Source organism: Neophocaena asiaeorientalis, unplaced genomic scaffold (genome assembly GCF_003031525.2).
Source record: "Neophocaena asiaeorientalis asiaeorientalis breed wild unplaced genomic scaffold, Neophocaena_asiaeorientalis_V1.1 scaffold347, whole genome shotgun sequence".
Lineage (NCBI taxonomy): Eukaryota > Metazoa > Chordata > Mammalia > Artiodactyla > Phocoenidae > Neophocaena > Neophocaena asiaeorientalis.
In genome coordinates, this window is record NW_020171818.1 from 688,029 (window position 1) to 707,564 (window position 19,536).

At 45.1% G+C, this 19,536-nt stretch overlaps 2 protein-coding genes across 9 annotated transcripts in view; one reads left to right on the top strand and one right to left on the bottom strand.

Annotated features, from left to right (window-relative positions):
- Positions 1-1,927, top strand: part of COQ8A (coenzyme Q8A) — a 47,672-nt gene extending 45,745 nt beyond the window's left edge. For 4 of the 5 annotated variants that reach the window (XM_024739151.1, XM_024739181.1, XM_024739158.1 and 1 more), the window contains one exon: positions 762-1,927. In XM_024739151.1, the coding sequence (XP_024594919.1) occupies positions 762-1,049 (288 nt within the window). In that variant the 3' untranslated portion in view covers positions 1,050-1,927. The remainder of the gene's footprint in view (positions 1-761) is intronic. The other variant, XR_003002447.1, reaches the window with a different exon arrangement.
- Positions 1,928-6,584: 4,657 nt separating this feature from the next.
- Positions 6,585-19,536, bottom strand: part of CDC42BPA (CDC42 binding protein kinase alpha) — a 306,002-nt gene continuing 293,050 nt past the window's right edge. For 3 of the 4 annotated variants that reach the window (XM_024739083.1, XM_024739069.1, XM_024739060.1), the window contains 3 exons: positions 12,576-12,693; positions 7,493-7,650; positions 6,585-7,058 (listed from right to left, as the gene is read on the bottom strand). In XM_024739083.1, coding sequence (XP_024594851.1) covers positions 6,927-7,058; positions 7,493-7,650; positions 12,576-12,693 — 408 coding nt within the window. In that variant the 3' untranslated portion in view covers positions 6,585-6,926. Of the gene's footprint in view, positions 7,059-7,492; positions 7,651-12,575; positions 12,694-19,536 lie in introns of those variants that run through there. The other variant, XM_024739076.1, reaches the window with a different exon arrangement.

Consider the following 19,536-nt stretch of genomic DNA (forward strand, 5'->3'; position numbering starts at 1 on the left):
CAAGGCTTGCTGAGCCAGACTCAGCCCCGGGCCATGGACTGCTTTTCCCTTGAAATCTGAAGGGAATCTTAGTTTACAAATGAGATCAGAAGTGACAGCTGCTCTCGAGGGTCTCCACAGGGCCCCTGGGCCGGCCCCGCCCCAGCCCCGGGGCCGAGGGCCTCAGAATGCCAGGGGACTGGCCACCAAGCTCTTGTTTTATGCCCCACTCCATCCCATTCGAGATCCCAGTCGTTGTGTTGGCGCTCGGGGCCCGGGTGGGCGGATGGGATGGCAAAGCATCAGGCCTCACCGGGGAAGGGGTGAGGGGAGCGCTGGAAGTAATCGTAGCAGCCCTTTACATGAAGGGGCGACCATCTGTGTTCCTGTCACCCAGAGCCCACTCAGAAAGCAGCACTTTCCTCTCCTGATGACAGTGGGGAAGGGTTGCAGACACACAGGTGGGCTCAGGTCTGCCACCCACGAGGAGTGCAGAGGCTCAGGTCAGCTTAGGCCTATAGGCTGTTCTTCTGGGAATGACGGGTGTTTCGGCCGCGGACCCCGCCACTTCCTTTCTTCTTCCACGGAGCCCAGTTCACACATTAATGATGTTCGCCTGGCCCCTGTTGGTTTGAGTTTGCACCCTGGTTAACATTCTTCAGTCTGGTTGAAACACTCACCTACCTGGCCCACTCGTCGGCGAGCGCTCAGTCTAGGCCCCGTGATGGGAGCCCTGGGCTGGTGAGGGCTCTTTGATCTTGCCTCCACTCACCTCCCTCCAGGCCATGGAAGACGCCCACTTGGATGCCATCCTTATCCTGGGGGAGGCCTTTGCCTCGGAGGAGCCCTTTGACTTTGGCACCCAGAGCACCACCGAGAAGATCCACAACCTGATCCCCGTCATGCTGAAGCACCGGCTTGTCCCGCCGCCCGAGGAGACCTACTCGTTGCACAGGAAGATGGGGGGCTCCTTCCTCATCTGCTCCAAGCTGAAGGCCCGGTTCCCCTGCAGGGCCATGTTCGAGGAGGCCTACAGCAACTACCGCAGGAGGCAGGCCGAGCAGCAGTAGCCGCGGGCCCGGCCGCTAGGCGGGACCCTCCGTCCTCCTGCCGCTAAAACTCGTAGGAAGCCAGTGGTAGCCACGCTCCGTTTAAGCTTCACCCAGTGAGAGGGGGCCGTGCTGATGGGGGGGCCGCTGCTCAGAGCCCGTGGCCAGCACTTATACACGGTTCTCATCGCTGAGTGGGTGTGGGGTGAGAGGCGCCAGCACGGAAATGCAGCCCCGCTGCTGTCTGGCAGAATCTGCTTATTGTTTACTCATCCTCTGAAATGACTCTCGATAAAAAGACGATTTTATTTCCTTTTCCTTTTTGTAACAGGGCTTTTTGCTAATGTGAATGGTAACCAGGAGAAGATGAGGAGAAGATGAGAGTTCTCCCTTTGAATCCCTGCCACCAAAAAAAAAAAACCAAAACCAAAAAACAGAAAAGCCTTTTTGGATTTTATGGAGTGTGTAATACAAGGTTTGTGTGTGTGTGTGTTTCTAGAATGAGATGTGTGTTTTCTGCCTTTTCCTCTCCAGCTTGGATCTGCACCTGGGAGAAGTGCCGATCTGAGCAGTGCCGACAAGCACGACTTCTCCGAGCGAGGCCCACCCACACCTGCTCTCTGGCTGGTTCCTAGAGGCTTTTTTTGACAAGCAGAGGTTTCCAGAGAACTGCTGCCCCCTGCGGGGAGGGGCGGGAGCCCCAGAAGGGGAGAGAAGGCCACGTGCTCTGTGTGTGTGTGTGGGCCCTTCTTCCCGCTCCGGCGCCTGGGCCGTTTGTGGAAGGTGATGTGCACGTGTCATCTGCTTGGACCCGAGGGGTCGTTACAGGCCGTTAACCTCTGTACAATTCTTGTAATTGTCTGATTTACTTGTTTCAATTAAAGAAAAAAATGCTAGCATTGTGGCGTTAATTCTTTCACGTGTAAAGGATTCTGAGCTGCTGGTGAGGACCCCGAGGTCAGCGTCACACCCTTTCGCGCCTCCAGACGCTTCTGCAAGGTTTGCCCCTGTTCCCAGCGTGAGGCTCTTGGTGCCTGAACCCGGAAGGCTCAGCCCATATTCCTCGTCGGAGAAAAGGGTGCGGGGAGGGGCCGGCACAGCTGCCAGGTCCCCGCCGCAGCAGCTTCCCAGGCCCCACTGCGCAGAGGCTGTATGACACGGTGCTGGCAACCGCGGGAAAAGGTGGCCACCAGCCGGCAGGGCGAGGGCCTGGCTTGAGCGGCAGTGATGCCCGGGCCAGGGATCGAGCGCGGCCGAGGCGCACTCTCCTGGGGCAAAAAAGTTCACTCCTCGGTCACGGGGGCGTTTTGAACGTTCAAACGTCCCGGCCCAAGTCGTGGGAAGTGTCTGCTGCTTCTCTGCAGGAGGAAGATGGAAGATCGAAGGGCTGCCCCGTTTACAGTCAGCGGTGGCACCGGCAGGGAAGTCCAGAAGAGGGGAGTTGAAAGCTTCAAGGGAATGGAACACCATGCCACCTGGGCTGTGGAAGGGACTAAGGAAGTCCTGGATTAACCCCACGCCCTTCTAGTGTAACGAGGAAGCTGGATGAGGAGAGGGACGGGCAGAAATGGGGGTCAGGCGAGACAAAAAGAGCCAGTCACCTTTTCTCCATTCCTCAGACTTTTTAATCAGGGAAAAGAAGACAAAATGCTCAATTCGAACAGTTCCCTGTTTTATTGCAATACATCAGAGTCTGGTTAATATTAAGTGATACCAACGTAAAATATCGGCGAGGCGTCTTCTGTTACATTTTGACTGTCCCACCTTAAATATTTCTGTGCAAAAGAATCCACACCATTGTTTGGTAGCAGAGAATCTCATAAAGTTCCCTAAGACAATGAGGGGATAAAACCAAACAAAATGAAATGAGTGATAAGAGGCCAAAGCAGTATCTTTCCCCTTCCGTACACACTTATTTGTCAGCATTATATTCTAAACAAAAAAATGATTACACCCAGGCCATGCAAAACTGTACAATAATATTACAATGAGAAAAAAAAAACCCTAAAAAATTTATAAAACAAATGGTATTACACTATCAAATAAAAAGGCAGGTCATTTTGTTTTCATGAAATTTCAAGGTTGACTTGTTTTCATCAATTTCCCCCCATAAATGCAATGGTTTCTGTGTGTAACGGTTGTCCCCGGGAAGGGAGAGGAGCGCCGGCCTACGGGGCAGCGCTGAAACAAGACACGAGCTGAAGCGAGGCCCTCTAATGGCGCAGGACTCTGCAGAGAACACCGGAGTTGCATGATCAAGTCATCACCAGCAAAGAGGTTTTAACGTGGGCCCAACGAAATGCCATGTGGCTTATCTAACGAATGCAGGGGCTGGGCCACCGAGAGGTGGGGAGCAAGGCGCCCAGTTACTTCCCTGTTTTGCCCAGCGGACTGGGGCAGTGGCGAAGTCTGGCCGCTGCCGAGAGTGCCCCTCTGTCCAGAGAGTGGATACTGAGCTTTACAAAGCTCTGTGCAGCTGGGAGACTACAGTGTTCACGGCCAAAGGCCAGCAAACGGCCCTGCTGTACCTGGGGGTTAGGGATGTCCACCCACTCCTACTCTGGATTTTCTTTAATGATACCTGAGAGTCCACAGAAATGCAACTGGTCTTTCACAGAAGTAGATGCGGCCACTGAGTAGCAAAATGACAGGATTCTAACCATATGGAAGGCAGACAGAGGGGCTGAGAGGCAGCTGGGGAATGGCAGAATTTCAGATTCTTCCCTGAAACCTGGGTACAAGAATTGCTTGGAAAACTCAGTAGATGGGCCCTTTTAAATTGTATTTCATAGCCTTAAAACCGTGCTCCCTGGGAAGGAAGATAAATCACTAAGTGTAGGGATGGGTGTGTGCGCGCGTGTGTGTGTACGCACGTAACGAAAGAAGTGAAATTTGCTTTAGCAATCATTTGACAAGGAGGAAGGCTTTTGTTTTTGGCAAAAAGAAATATATATATATATATATATATATGTAACTTTATACACCCAAAGCACGAGCAGATTAAAGTAGTCAGAATTCAAAAGCAGACAACAAATTGGCTGAACACAGATAGCACCAAATACCAACACATCCAGACTATGCCAGAGATGCCTCTCCACTTGTTTTTACTTTCTACTGAGGAGAGAAATGAGTTCCTGCTGCCATATACATTCTTTGAATGTCCTGCACGAGAACAAACAAAGGATAACTTCAGACAGCAACATCACATCTGTTCCATGATCTTTCAACGATCCCTTTCGATGATCATTACGTTTTCTGTGTCTCTAGAACCCAATTCCCCATCTTTCCAAATCATTCTCGAGAAGCTTCTGAAGGTAACTGCTTCATATTTAAGAATGGGGATAAGCCCAGTAGAATGATCATTATCTCGGGAAAATACCTCCCAAACTACTACCCTTGGCAGTGTTTCTCCCCCAAAGTTCTACTACTGGAAGCTAATCATATTTGGGACTGCTCTCTCACTACTGGTAAGACCATTTCAGATGACTGGAGTATAATCCACTGGGTTAATATTACACCTCCCAGTGAGCCCAGCGGCCAAGACAAGCCCTTCTCTTATCTGCCCTGTTGCGGGGGCTGCAGGGTATGACTCATCATAGTGGAGCCCAGACTTCAGGTATGGTTATATTTTGATCCTAAAAGCATCTTTTAAAAAATAAGCACCTACAGGCAGCAGAAACTTGGTTGTCAAAGCCATAAACTAATGGCTTAGTGTGGAGTCCTGTGAATCTCAGCCTGGTCTGCCTCCTCAGGGGAGAAAAGGGAGGCAGGAAGACACTGGCACCTGGCTGGCCGGTTCCCTCCTCTCCCGAGAAGTGTCAAGCTTATGGAGCTACCGGAGTCCTGGCCATAGCCAGACTCAAGGTCTCCCTCTTGCTATCTGAATGCACCGAAGTATTTTTACGTGACGCTTTTCCAAAAGCAAAGGATTTAGAAGGTTAGAATTGTGCAGTAATTTATGCCCATCCAAAGTAAAACACAATCAAATCTGAGCAAGCACCAAGTTCCAACGTCAAAACTGTTATTATTTTTAAATTCTCTACTGTAACATTTTATAATATAACCCCAAACAGGATCCTTTCTTCCCTCACTGAACCTCAGTAACCTGTTCCAGAGAGTGGCATCAGTGCAAACAGTATAGCTCCCTGTGGCTTGTGGTGGGGAAGGCCGGCACAGCTGCTGCCGAGGAGAAAGATGTGAAATAGGGGGCAGGGGTGAAACGACGGTGCTCCCACACTGCAATTCAGACAAGCCACTGCAGGAAAATGCTTCCATTTTAGCTGAATTTTAAAGAAGAGAGCAGAAAATCTGTTTCTATTTCTCAGAGCAATTTAGATTAAAAAGTAAAAGAGAGGCAGATTCTCTTTACTGCCATGAAATGGTTTTATTTCTCTCTTTCTCTACTCATGTGCTTAACCGGTGAAATGACTCTGGAGACATAAGGTCCTGGTCCTGCGTCTCATTTCCTTGTGGTAATTAAAACAGCGGGAGTCCAAATGGGAATGTGACTAACACCACAACACAGCAACCGAGGGAGGAAAAGCTTCAGCAGTCGAGGTGGCCACGCTGGGCTGACTTCCTGCCCGCGCCCGGGCTGAGCATGTCCATTTCCCACTGGGTGCGGGAAAGAGTATTTGGTTAAGGCTGGTCAAGTCCTTGCGTTTGAGGTTTTACATTATTTGGTAACTAAACCCCCTTTCCCAGGCTTATCTGAGGAAGCTCACACCCCCCCTCAAAACAGACCCCTCCCTGAGAAGCTGGCTCGGCTGGGGGCCAGACGCCTCGCTGCCACTCAGGGAGTAAGGGGTTTCGCCAAGGAGAAAAAGCACTTTTATGAACCCTTTTATGGACCTTCAGAAACTACGACATTCCTTGTGTCCTTTCAGGTGGAAGGGATCCAGAAGGTGACAAAACTGCATTTCTACATTCATCAGCAGAAGATACCAAAATACAGTAATAAATGAGAAGTGTGGTTCAAACTCTACTGCTAGAAAAAGCAATGTCTTGGATAGAAGTAAATATGCCTTTTAATGATGCTGCTGAAGAGGCTTCAAATGTTAAAAGTCTGGTTTCCAGGTCACACTCCAAACCGATGAAACCAAAGCCTTGGAACATTCCCTAAAGCTCCCAGGTGACTGCGACCAGTGTGAGGAACGGCACTAAGGGGAGCTCTCACTCCTCTCGCTCTCCTTCTGTAAACGTCAGCTGGAGGCCTTTCTACCCTTTGATTACTTAGGTGGAAAACAGACAAGAAACAATACATTGCTTTAAATTAAATGATCTCTGTCTCATATATGCATCCATCTTTTGTTGAATACAAGATGCTTCTTTTTATTATATACAGTCGGTATTTAACCTCTACATTTGTGTATTTAGTTAAACTCTATTTTGTAGTAAAATATGCATCGTTTTAGTGAACAGGGATTTACTGGCAACGATCAGGTCGACATTCACTGTGGTGCTGAAGGGGCATGGCGTGCCCGGGGCCCACCGGCGAGCCCCACGTGCTGTCTCAGGGCTACAACGAGGCTCTACTGTGAAAACAATGGCTGTCTAATCTTATTCTTATCGCTTACATTTGTGTAATCTGCCTACTTAAGCTACCTTTCAGGGGAGGGGGGAAATATTCTGGAAAGCAACGCTAAGTGTACGAAATGAAATCGGTATTCATCTGAGCTGCTCAATGAAAGTCTGCCTTTACAGCTGTTGCTCTTCAGTCGAGGGGCGCGTGGATGTGAGTCCTAGAGGCAGAATTCCTGAGTCCCCGCCTGCTACTGCTGCGGCCCTGGTGCTTCCAGGCAGGGGTGGTGGGAGATGACAGTGAGAGCACAGGGTGAGTGAGGGGAGGGAGCCCAGAGCGGCCGCTGCTCCGGCGTCTGGTCTGAGAGCAGAGGCCACTCATGGGTCCCAGCTCCCGCGGTCGGTGCTCTCCAGGGAGAGGCTCTTGGTCTTCCGGGGCGACACCGGGCTGGGAGGGCTGCTCAGGTTGGAACTGTTGGAAGCCGTGGAATGCCTCGGAGAATCAGAGTCCTGTGAGGCCCAGAGGAAGACGTCAGGGGGCAGCAGAGGGGCGGGAGGGGCTCAGGCCACCACATCTCCCCTCCAGCCACCCTGGCCAATGAACTGACGTGACTTTTCTCCTGTCAGTAGAAAGCCCCTTTTCTGAGCTGAGTAAGAGGCACAGAAGATAACAAACGCTCATAGGCCCTTCTGCAGGTCTTTAGAAACGTAGGGCATTTTCATACAAAAGCTATTAGAAGTCTGAACACCTCCAGGGAAACTGCAGTTTGCAACCCAAGTGACTGGCTCCGCCACCCCCGCCGCAGTGAGTGGCTGATCGCTGCGGCAGCGGAGGCCAGGCTCAAGGCGGTGGACCGGCTTTGGGAAACGCGCTCGCCTTTTCTCGTTCAGGACTTCTCCAAACCCCTGTCCCCAGACAGAGGCACTGCCCACGCGGTACTCACCTCTGCGTCGTAGTCCCTCGCCGGGGCGTCACTTCCTTGGTCCAGGCCTCCCGAGGACAGCGAGCCCTCTGACGGAGAGGGCATGGGCTGCCGCTTTGCACTGTAGCTTCCTCCAGAGAATTCTCTCTTTAATGCACTGCCGTTCTGTGCGGATGACCCTACAAGCACATCGTTCAGGTGAAACTTTATACGTGCAGAAGGGGACGATCCTCTAGAAAGTGCACAGACTGCTGAGGTGACGAGCCATCCTTCCCGCTGCCCTGGGGTCATCCTCCCGCTTACAGCCCTTCACTGATGGACAGTGGGTCCAGCTGCATTACCCTGATACCCAAGCCCACCTCGGAGCCCAGCCGCCAGGGCTGCTGGGTGAGCGGGCAGCACTCACCAGGCCGCTGCTCTCACTGGCCGTGCCCAGGCTGCCCTGCTTGCTAGACAATTCCACAGGATCAATCCTTCCAGTCTCCACCCACGTGCTACTGCCTTAGTGAGTTTTCTTTCCTACTCCCTGGAGCACCTACGGCACTTCCTACCACCTCTTTCAGAGCATTCGGGTCCTATGTCGTAATTATGTGCCTTGCCATTCTTTTAATAGAAGGACGGTCTTTGCCTCTGCAGGACCCGGGGCAGGACCGGGTATGCAGCAGGTGCTCAAAACACACGTGCTGAACGATGACGCAGAACAGAACAGCTTCCGGAAGTGAGGACCATGCCACCTGATGATGCGTAACTGTCACTTAACTTGTAGAGGATTTTCATAAAACACACAAAGGAACAGAAGAGAAGCATTTTCATTCCACAGGGCAAAAAGCCTGGGATACAAAAATGAGGTGAGTTTCTTTAAAATCACACTCTATTTTGATCTTAGAGTTGGGGTACATCAAAGGAGGACTGGCACCATGCCCAAAACATGCTTAGAAATATTGGGGTATTGTGAGTACCTGTTTAAAACGCTTAGCATTCCCTACTATTCTTTAGTTTTTACTGAAAAATGTTTTAATCTTGCTGAGCTGCAATATTAAGATCACTGGTCAAAAAAGACTGTGAGACTGCGTTGAGGTTAGCACAACTACGAGGTATATATAGACTGTGAAGCCGGCCTGCTGAAGCCCTGTCCTTGGTGATCTCCCCCAGCTTCCTTCTAGTTTCGGTTTGTTTCCTGAGCCCCTCAGCTGTGTCACCATAATTTACTTATTGCAGAGGTTACCAACACTGGTTGTATGCTTCATATTCTATTACGGAGCTTTAAAAATACCAGTGCCTGGGCCCCATCCCAGACCAATAATAACACAATTTCTGACTTAACTTTTAAAAGCCCTTCTGATGATTCTAGAATGCATCTCAGGCTGAGAACCACTGACTTAATCTTACTTCCAACACTCCATCCAGTTTCTAAGCCGTCTGTCACCAGACATATACTGACTTTCATTTGTGGATGTGTTTCTTTGGCTATGTACTCTTTACTTTTTTGCTGTGGATCTTATGTCTCCTTAGATTACAACCTAACTGAAGGCATAAATCACTTTGTATAATTTCTCTTTGAATTCCATACCTAGTTCAGTGCTCAATTTGACAAAAGCTGTAATGTAAGTTCCTATTTTTAAAATTTTGTCGCTCTGAATAAAAAACCCAAACCGCCAGAGTTCTGCTGCTCTTCTTACTAACCTGTGTGACCTTAAGCCAGTTATTTTATCTAAGTCTCAGTCTTCTTCATTTGTAAATAAGAAAGTAAATTCTACCTTATGGGATTTCTGTGGGAACTGAGCGCTCAATACACGGAGAATGAAACGTGAGACGTAAGGTGTGTGAGGGGGCTGCCCAGAGCTTAGTACGCACTTACTGGGCTCTTTTCCTCCGTCCTAGTGATCGTTTATAGAATGGAGAACTTAATCCACCTCTGTGATTTACACTTTTTCTTTTCTTTTCTTTCTTTTTTCTTTTTTAACTTTGGGAATATTCCTTTCAGAGAAAAATTACACTCAACCACCCTAATCTTAAAAAATTGAGATGGGCCGTTTTGATTGAACAGCAAAGGGGGACAATCTGAAAACTGTGGTCCCAACTCAGGCAGGGTCTCTCCCAAAGAGTTCTAGATGGTGATTCGGGGGGTTGGGCCCCAGATCTCCTGGGGTGACGGTGTCTAACTCTACATGACCTCTAGGAGAGTCTGCAGGCTCCCCAGTGAGCCTGTCGCTGACAGGAGCGGGTAGTCACAGTGGAAAGCTCTGTGTTAATTTGACTTCAGTCAGGAAGCCATCGCAAGTCTGGCCCTGGAAGAGCCTGTGCTTCTGGTTCTGGAGGTTGACAACACGGAACCCCGTTTCTTCTTGTGTCTCTCTTGGCAGGCTGTCCTACTGGAAATTCTTTACGTGAGCTGGGCTATTCCTGAAGCCAGCAAGAAGCACTCTGAATAGGAGATGCCCCCTGGAATTCCCGGGCTGGTCTTCCTCTTAACCTCTATACGAACAGCTCGGTACCAAGAATCTCAAGAAGGCCACGCCTGATTATTGCATTAAAGGCCTTGACAGGGATTTGGAGCTGGCTCCAGTCTGTAGCTTGCATATTGTCAACAATGACAGTGGACCCTCACTTCAGCGCTCCTAAGGAGAAGGCCACTCAGCCCTTTAAATCTCTGTATGACAGGTCCTATCCTTACCTGCAATTCCACAAATCCAAAAGCCCTGAAAAGCCAAAACTTTTTTCGTCAGTTTGACGTAAATTCATGTGGGGGCAGACTTAATCTGAACTGGCCGGAGGCTGATTACAGACTTCACTTAAAAAGAGTACATTTATTTATATATTCATAGTGTGGCTAGTCATAAATTTTGCTCTATAAATATTGTTTGTAGGTGCTGTCATAGATCTTGCTTGGAATGTAATATATGGTAGATTCCCTTATAAAATATATATATAAAAAAATGTGAATTCTGCAAACAGGTATCTGGCTCCAAGAGTTTTGGGTAAGGGATTATGAACTTAACTATTAATACTGTGATACGTTCTTTGCATCTCAAGTGTTGATAACTTCTGGTGAGTTATAGTAAATCGACTATCTTATCGAGCTACCATTAGTAAAAAGATAATTCATAAAATGGTTGCCATTTTTCCAACTGGCTAGATATTTTCACTGTAATCAAGGCTACACACTGCGTAGAGATGACTTTGGGAGATGACAGCAAGAAAGTCACAAGATGTGCCCTTCAGCTTCTGCCTGTTGACAGAAAACTCCTTGAACGTGCTCTGTACGTCTGCAGCCAGTCTCTGCAGCAGGCGCCTGTCCTTGGTTTGCAGGCCCGGGGCGGGGTCCCTCCCACGGTTCCGGGGGTGGTCTGTGTGATCACCAGCACACTGCAGAAGCGATGGCATGTCCCTTCTGAGACCGCTGCTCGGTCTCTCTGTCTCAGGTCATTTGCTCTGTGGGAAGCCAGAGGCCATGTCACCAGGACACTCAGGCCCACGCTGGTGAGGAACAGAGGCCTGCCAACAACCATGTGGGTGAGCTGGGATGTGGCTTCTCTAGTCCCAGTTGAGCTCGGAGTTGATGGCAGCCCTAGCAGACAGCCTGACTGCAGCCTCCTGAGAGGCCCTGAGCCAGGACCGTCCAGCCAAGCTCCCAGACTCCTGACCCTCAGAAACTGTGAGAGATAATAGATGTCTGCTCTTTTTTTTTTTCTTTTCGGTACGCGGGCCTCTCACTGTTGCGGCCTCTCCCATTGCGGAGCATAGGCTCCGGACGCGCAGGCTCAGTAGTTGTGGCTCACAGGCCTAGTTGCTCCGCGGCATGTGGGATCCTCCCGGACCGGGGCACGAACCCTTGTCCCCTGCATCGGCAGGCGGACGCTCAACCACTGCGCCACTGGGGAAGCCCACGTTTGCTCTTTTAAGCTTGTAAATTTTGGGGTAATTTGTTCCACAGCAAGAGAACAAATGGTATTCCAGCACCCTTCACTTCTGTGTTGCCAGAGCCTAAAACCAAGAGCTGGGCACAAGCCGGGTGCTGATACTGGCGTCCTCAGCATGAACAGTGCGTGAAGGACGACACTCAGTCTGCACTGGGAGGCCTGACTCGAATGTCTCACATTCAAGAATACAAGGCAACGAATACGCTTCTGACTGAATGACTCTGAAATGTGAGGTGGAGTTACTACCGGCTGTTCTTCTCAGAGCTCAGCTGCAGGGAAGCGAGGGAGGCTTCGTTAGCGTTACCCCGGGTCCGCCCTGGGCCTGCACGTGCTTGGGTGCACTCGCCCCACTCTCTCTGATCGAAGCCAATACCAGGTTACTTCTGAGAAAGTGACAGAAAAGCAGCTGTTGGCCAAGAACAGTCTTGCCCTTGGATAATGGTCCTTGCCTACTTAAAACTCTTCGGAGGTTTCCCACTGTGTTTTTAAAAAAATAAAAAAAGTCTTATGTTGGTCCCCAAGTCCCTGCTTGATCTGACCCTTGCCTGCCTCTTGAGCTTTACTCTGTCACTCCCTGCCCACTACCAGGTGGCCACTGCGCCTCCTTTCAGTTAATCAAACATGAGTCAATGTGACTTCACCCCCAAGGCGGGCACGTGACCTTGCAAATTATTCTAAGTGTGTATTCATCCTCAACAGCTACTGCCTGTTACTCTCCATTACTGTCCCCTGTTTATTTCCTTCGGAGCATTTTTTTTTTTTTTTTTTTTTTTTTTTTTTTTGCGGTACGTGGGCCTCTCACTGTTGTGGCCTCTCCCGTCGCGGAGCACAGGCTCCGGACGCACAGGCTCAGCGGCCATGGCTCACGGGCCCAGCCGCTCCGCGGGATGTGGGATCTTCCCGGACCGGGGCACGAACCCGCGTCCCCTGCATCGGCAGGCGGACTCTCAACCACTGTGCCACCAGGGAAGCCCTCCTTCGGAGCATTTATCATCACAATTTGTAGTACTGTTTGTCTGTCTCCCACATGGACTGTAACTTCTAAAAGGATTCTGTGACTATTTTTGTAACAGCTGCACTTGTGCCTACTAGGCATTACCCAGCCAGGTCTGAGACACTGGCCACCGATAATGCACGGCTGCTACCTTGCTATGGAAATGCTTCCTGCAGCTGGGGCCACTTACTTGCTGACAGGCCACTGCTGGCACTCATGGAGCGACCAGGTTCAGGGCGGGATTTGGTGATAGATGGGATACTGACCGAGCCACTGAATGCTGTCCGACTTTCCTGAGGCCGAGGGTTCTAAAATTAAAAGAGAAAGAAAAATTCTTCATCCAGAGTGAAACTGATTTTCTACAGAGATGTCTATTTTTCACCCTAATTTCAAGAAATAAAGTTGTCTTGACCAGAGTGATACAGGACAAGAAACAGAATAATCCCTCCCACCCACAAAAGTACTAAAGGCCTAACAGAGTTAGGGTTACCCTCACCCCAACCAAAGGTAAGTGCTTATCTTTATACTTACTGAAATACTTACCAACAGATAACAATTTTTTTCTTGTTGTTGTGAGTGCAGTAAGTGAAAGTTACATGGTTAGAAGTGACAGTGAAATGTAGAATTACATGGACCTCTGCAGGTAACTGAAACAAAGCTTTTACTACATATGAGATTTTTATTTTCTTAGGATAATTCAAAAGCTGAATAAGCCCATTTAGAAGAAAGCCACTTAAAAGTGCGTTCTTCTCTAGTACACCTTCTGTTGTCCTGACACTGAGAGTGCCATTTGCACGTTCCCCTCCCAGTCACCAGGCAGCCTTCCTGCCTCACGGAGAGAGAGTAGCACCACGGGTCATAACTATGACGCTTGTTAACAATCACAGCCTGGGTGACGTCATTTAACTTGGGAATGTTGGTGTGAGAAGTTTCCCATCTAATATTGAATAATTTAGGTGTCCAAGGGAGGAAAATGAGCCACAGGGTGCTTTGAAAGTAACACACACCTAGAGAGGTGGTGCGTAGGACCAGCTGTCTGAACACGGTCTCCTCGATGGCCCTAACCTTTTCAGACCGGAAGGGGTGTCAGGGCTGGTACCTGAGAGAAGGTTATGGCAACACAACTAATGCAGGGCCAAAGCTAGCAAACATCCACTAACCTCTCCTGGAAAACATGCACTAATATATCTTGAAAAACTCCAAATCGTACATTTTAAAGAATCACACGTATTGAGATGTGGCTGGCTGGGTGGCTCTACATTCAACTATTGCCATTTTGGTTCATATATCAAATTTGCAAAGTCCATGTAATTCTTACCGTGTTACTTGTTTAAAGCAAACATTTTACCTTTTTTTCTCACAAAAATAAAAAAGTTTAAAACAGAAAACAGTGCTAGCATTTCAACAGCCGCTCATAGGAGCAGCCCTGAGAGATGCCGATGACATGCATACAAGGCAGCAGAGTCAAGTCCAAGAGAGATGCGGATAGCAGTGTAAACCTTTAAATTTTTATGGTTTTTGCTATTAACCTTAAGGTACCTTTGTGTCGTCCTTTTCTATAAAACAAACCTACCCTAGGAAAAAAATGGCAAAAATTAAGCCTGTAAAAATACCAGTGGTTTAGTAACACTGAATGTTGAGGTAATAAAAGAATGATACACAGAAGATATGTTCTGGGGAAAAAAAAAAAAAACCCCACACAAAACCCAAACCCTACAGTTTATCATTCATTCAGCTGAAGTTCAACTTCATTATGAAGTAATGTGAAACCAAAGCTGATGGTCCTTTTCCTGCACAAATATGCTTAAGATTAAGGTAAAACTTCCACCAATCGTAGTGTTTCTATTTACAGAAGACTAACTTAATCAACATTTCCACCATCTTCTATATCAAAAATTCTTGACTGATTAGTTTATACAACTTCCCCTAGAATCCACTCCCTGAAATTTGTTACCAAGCAAATTGAAGCTTAGTTTATCATAAGTGATCTTATCTTGTGAAATAAGACACTTAAATGACATTATAGTTTAATGTCGATAACAATGACAAAACATCACAATTTAGAATGCAAACAAAAATACAAAAGTAAACTTCTCACCCTACAGGTAGTTTTCTTATTGGAAAATTACTTTACTAAATACACAAATAAAAAACGGATGCTAATTTTTTCTAAGCCAGAGTAAATGCGTTTGCATGATACAATCTAAATATTTTATTATCTGCAAAACAAACTTGAGAAAATGCTCCCTTGAAGTCAGTACATATTTCTTGACAGATGTATAGATATTCAGCTTGAATGGCCCACTTGCTCTCCAGCCCACTGCAGAGACACTAGTTACAAAGATGCAAGGCTGCGTGGAAGGACCCAGTGGCAGGTACCACGGTCCTTCAGAATGCAGCACACTGTGTTTTTTTCTCTTGTTGATTGACTTCTCTTATCTTGGATCCTGGCTGGAATTAAAGGTGCATCAGCAACTCAAAGATTAGTAAGACTACCTTCTTTTGCTAATTTTTCCTGTTATTCACTGGTACTATTATACTTTATAATTTTGAGAATTGTGAGCTTTCCAAGAAGGGGTTTATTGTAGATAAAAGGCCTTTGGACAGGCCCTTCTATAGACTTTAACTTCACTAAATATAAAAAATCTCTCTGAACTGAACTGGTTTTAGGGTAAGGAGCAATACAGAATTCAGAAATTCTACATCCCTTTTTTGTTTGTTTTTAATAGAATAAAGATTTACTTATTCAGGGGCTATTTCTTATGGTATCCATAATGAAAAATATCATGATGGGATGATGTTTTATTAAAAAATAGAAAAACCTCCAATACTGTTTTAGAAATAAAACTGAAATCTTCCCAAATCCTCATCTTTTTCCTCAAAAGAAGAAAAAAGTAGAACTCCAAGACAGAAGAGGAGGCAGAGGAAGAACAGAAGTTTGGCAACAGAGAAACAGGCCAAAGGGAAACGTTCACAGAATGTACCCCGTTGGCGGTGTTACTTATGAAGCCAGGCAGAGATCCGCACATGGTTAGTACAAGTTAACACCTAACTCAGCTGTTCATACCCTCAGAGTCATAAAGCTTGGTGTACCGGGGACAGAGCGTAGAGACGGGGAATATTCAGGGTTTATGGAATCAGGAGAGAGAAATTTTTCAGCAGAATTAACAGTCATGTGATAGATGTGCTCAAAGTTGATCGGAGAGGAGATCAGACCGGAGTGATGATGAGGGGATGGATAAGGGAAACCCGGCTATCAAAAACAACAGAAAGAAGAAAAAGGTAATGAGGTAATGAAATGGATTCACTGGATATATGTGACATTTCAGACAACATGCATGTAGAAAAAATGAAGTAAGTATCTCACATCAAGAATTGAATCCATAATGAAATACTTTTAGGCCTTAGAAAGTTAAATTTTGTAATCCTCTTGCCAGTTACCTAAAGAGCTGATTTGCAAAAAATCATTTGCCTCATAAACGTATTCTCTCTTATTACTATCAAGCTGGGTAGAAACTGGACTTTCAGAGATACAAGTAGATTTTCAAAATTTAGTTCAGTATTTTCCTATGTGATAGAATCTAAACATGGCAAAAATCTACCAAAAACATTAGGGATAGAAAAAGCGAGAAATAATTAAAGAAAAGAACAAGTGAACCTACAACCAGCCTCTCACCAAAAGCGTTATGAAACTGTTCCTTTAGAAACTAAAGCCATTTCCTGGTATTTATAGACTTGACATGTGTTTGCTTTTACTGATCTTATCTTCCCGTAACAGAAATAGTAACTGTGGAATATACCACTTATTGGTTTACCTTTAAGTAGCCCAAGCTTATCTCCACTTAGACACCCAAAGAACATGTTTGTTTTTAACAAGAGAACAACCTTCTCTGCAATGTTCAGGTGTATTTTTAAAAAGTGAAATAATGTAATACTGAAGACATAGAAGAAAGTTTTTGAAAACAAGGGCTCTAGTTTTTCATGTTAAAATAACTTGGGAACATTTGGGAACTGTCGCTCAGCACCCAGTCACCTTCTATAATGGGAACTTTCAAAGTTCAGTTTCTGAGAACAACTGTGCTTCAGGAAAACATCCTACCATCTCTTCATTAGAGACAGGCTGAATGACTTCCCAGAGACACGCTGACTGATATTCTCACGAGTTCAGATGAGCTTTCTTTGTTAAAAAAAAAAAATCCTGGGCTTCCCTGGTGGCGCAGTGGTTGAGAGTCCGCCTGCCTACTCAGGGGACACGGGTTCGTGCCCCGGTCTGGGAAGATCCCACATGCCGCAGAGTGGCTGGGCCCGTGAGCCATGGCCGCTGAGCCTGCACATCCGGAGAAGCTTAAAAGAAAGCCTTCTATATAAGGTGTTTTAAATTTAGAGATGTGAGTGAAACCAGTACTTTCTAAGGTTCTTTTCAAAAAGATAAAACTATTGATATAAATGTAACTTTAAGAAGTAAAATTACTTCATAAAGGTCTAAAAGGTCACCGAGCTTGAAATTTTATTCGTTAACAATTTTAGGAATGGGTAAAAGGCTAGGAGAAATTTTATGTGCTAAAAAAAATAAATCTTTTAGAGATAAAATATTACTCTTGCATTCAACTAGAGACAAATCTATTCTTTATTACAAGTACCCACTTATGAAAAAAGGTAAATGACAAAAAGGATTCAAGGAAACTACTACAGTATGTACTTGTAAGACATATATGCTGTTTTATATTAATTGCTTATATTCTCTTGGCTCACTAAGACACATTTGATATAGGAGATAAAAGAAAAAAATGACTCCTTACCCTTACTATCTTTTCCACATTCATGAGGCAAACAACCCTTTTCAGCATCATTTTGGTACAAGGGAAACAGAATAAGCTTCCAAAGACATTCAATAAACTCTCTAAGCTTTTAAGTATTTCAGAGAAAGGCAATACTGATTTGAATAAGTTAAACATAAAAATTTCTGGGGTACATGCTCTTTGCACGAATGACAACATCATAGCTTTGGTATTTGAAAGTGCTTCCTATACATGTTAATGTTAGATGAATTAAATTCATCTTCATTTTTGAAAATAGTTCATTAAATATAGAAATTACAGTGGAAAGAACATACTAAAATCTGAGACTATATTAAAATATCACAAGCTTTTTAATACATGTATACACACACACATATACATACACACACACATACACACACAGGTACAGACATGTATATTATTTGCTTTTCAGACATGCATATTATTGTGTCGTTTACCAGTGTCTACTCCAAGGTAGGTACAGGTCTGGCATGACAGTATATCAAAAAATATTTGTTAAGTGATTAAATGGATGCCTATGAAAACCCCCAGCTTTTATGTTCTTTGCTAGTAAAAGGAAGAAAGTCAGGTGAAAATAAAGAACAGGAGTTCAGACACGTAACATCTTTGCTACAAAACTACACGCACAGGTGAACAGGTTTCAAAAATTTACACCAACTTCTTGTCCTGGACATTCAAAAGTGCTTATGTGATAAGAAAATATGAAAGGAATGAAAGGAACATTAAAAACTGGATTGCACCTCTAGGGTAAAGAGTCACTTGTGTTAATTACAAAAAGAACCAGCAAGGCAGTCATGGGTTAACAAAATCAGTGACACTAATACTAAAAATCAAGAGGTCTAATGGGAATAAGCAGCCAGCACAGGAGGCCCTGTGTCATGGGGTCAGATTGACGTTGAATCTTTGAGAAATGCTATCTGAACTTGTTTTGCCCAGTAATTAAGAATGGACCTTATTCTGAACAACAACAATGACAAAATAGTGATTTCGTTTACTTTACGTGGTGGGAGGGTGAAGGGAGAAAAAGGAGGGATGCTGGGATATGAAAGTTCTTATAATGTTTGAAATTTCACAGTTTGCTTCAGTGTGCTTATTCAGGGTGTAGGAAGACCAAGTCTTACTGTGAATGAAGGTCTGAAAAAAATTCTGGAACATTAGCAAACTGATTTTTCAGTCCTCCTGGTCAAGCAGAGGAACATTTTATTAAATCCTGAAACTATTTCTCCTTAAGGAACATACTGTGGGATATAACAGAATTTATAGAAAAATTTTCCATATTTCTTCTTGCTATGTTATTGGAATACATGAGAGGAAAACCGTACTATTCTTTTTTTGTACACCAGAATGAAGCAAGTGTGAAAGAAAGTTTAATTTTAAAAGGATAATACACACTAAAACCTCGTTCACTACTGAAATAATTTTGTATTTGCTGATATGTTGCTTTGCAACATATGGATGTGTTTGAAATTTGTATGCCTCTATCCCTCCATAATGCTACCTACATAGCAGATGTTGAAAAACTATTTACTAACTAAATTTCAAAATTTTTCACATTGATCTATCAAATATAAGCTATACATATATTCACATTTCAACTGTTTATCACAATTAAAAAATTCTCTCTCCTAAGGTACCTTGTACCTGACCTTGTAGCTTCTGTAAGGAAAAATGACAGAAGCTTTTGGACCGCGTGGTTCTGCTCCGTTTACTTCTGAGAATAAAGGAAAACCAGACTGAGGACTTAAGTAAATGTTCAGAATGGGAAAAGAATGGAGAAAAATCTGAACTCTCATCCCCAGGCAAAAGCTGTAAAAGTAGTATAGCTTTTCGATATGATAGATAAGTGTAACAGTTAACCATGTCAACTCAGCCTTTATTTATTCTCAATATTTTCAGCTTAATAGTTATGCTCAGCCTTAAATTTCTTACTTCATTTTAATTACTGTATCAAGATTGGCTGTAATCTTTCTGCATACTTTATTTATATCTACCTAGCACGGCTAATAAAAAATCCCCATTTCAAAAGGTTAACTGACTATTGTGAATGATTTGAAAGGAAGTAATGGTACTATAATCGTATAATAATGTCTTGATGATGATGAAAAAACAATGACAGTAAGAACATCACATCCATTCATAAACAGGGCAACTGGTTAATTGAGATATTTATGATGTGGAACTCAGGCTCAAATTAGTGCAGATTTTTTTGGTTCCCCCTATGAAAGAAATGCAAAAACTACCTTTAAGAGCTTAACTTTTTTACTAAAAAAACTTGACTGTACAAACTGTATTACCTATTATTTTTTCTGTCAGTGACACATGTCTATATCT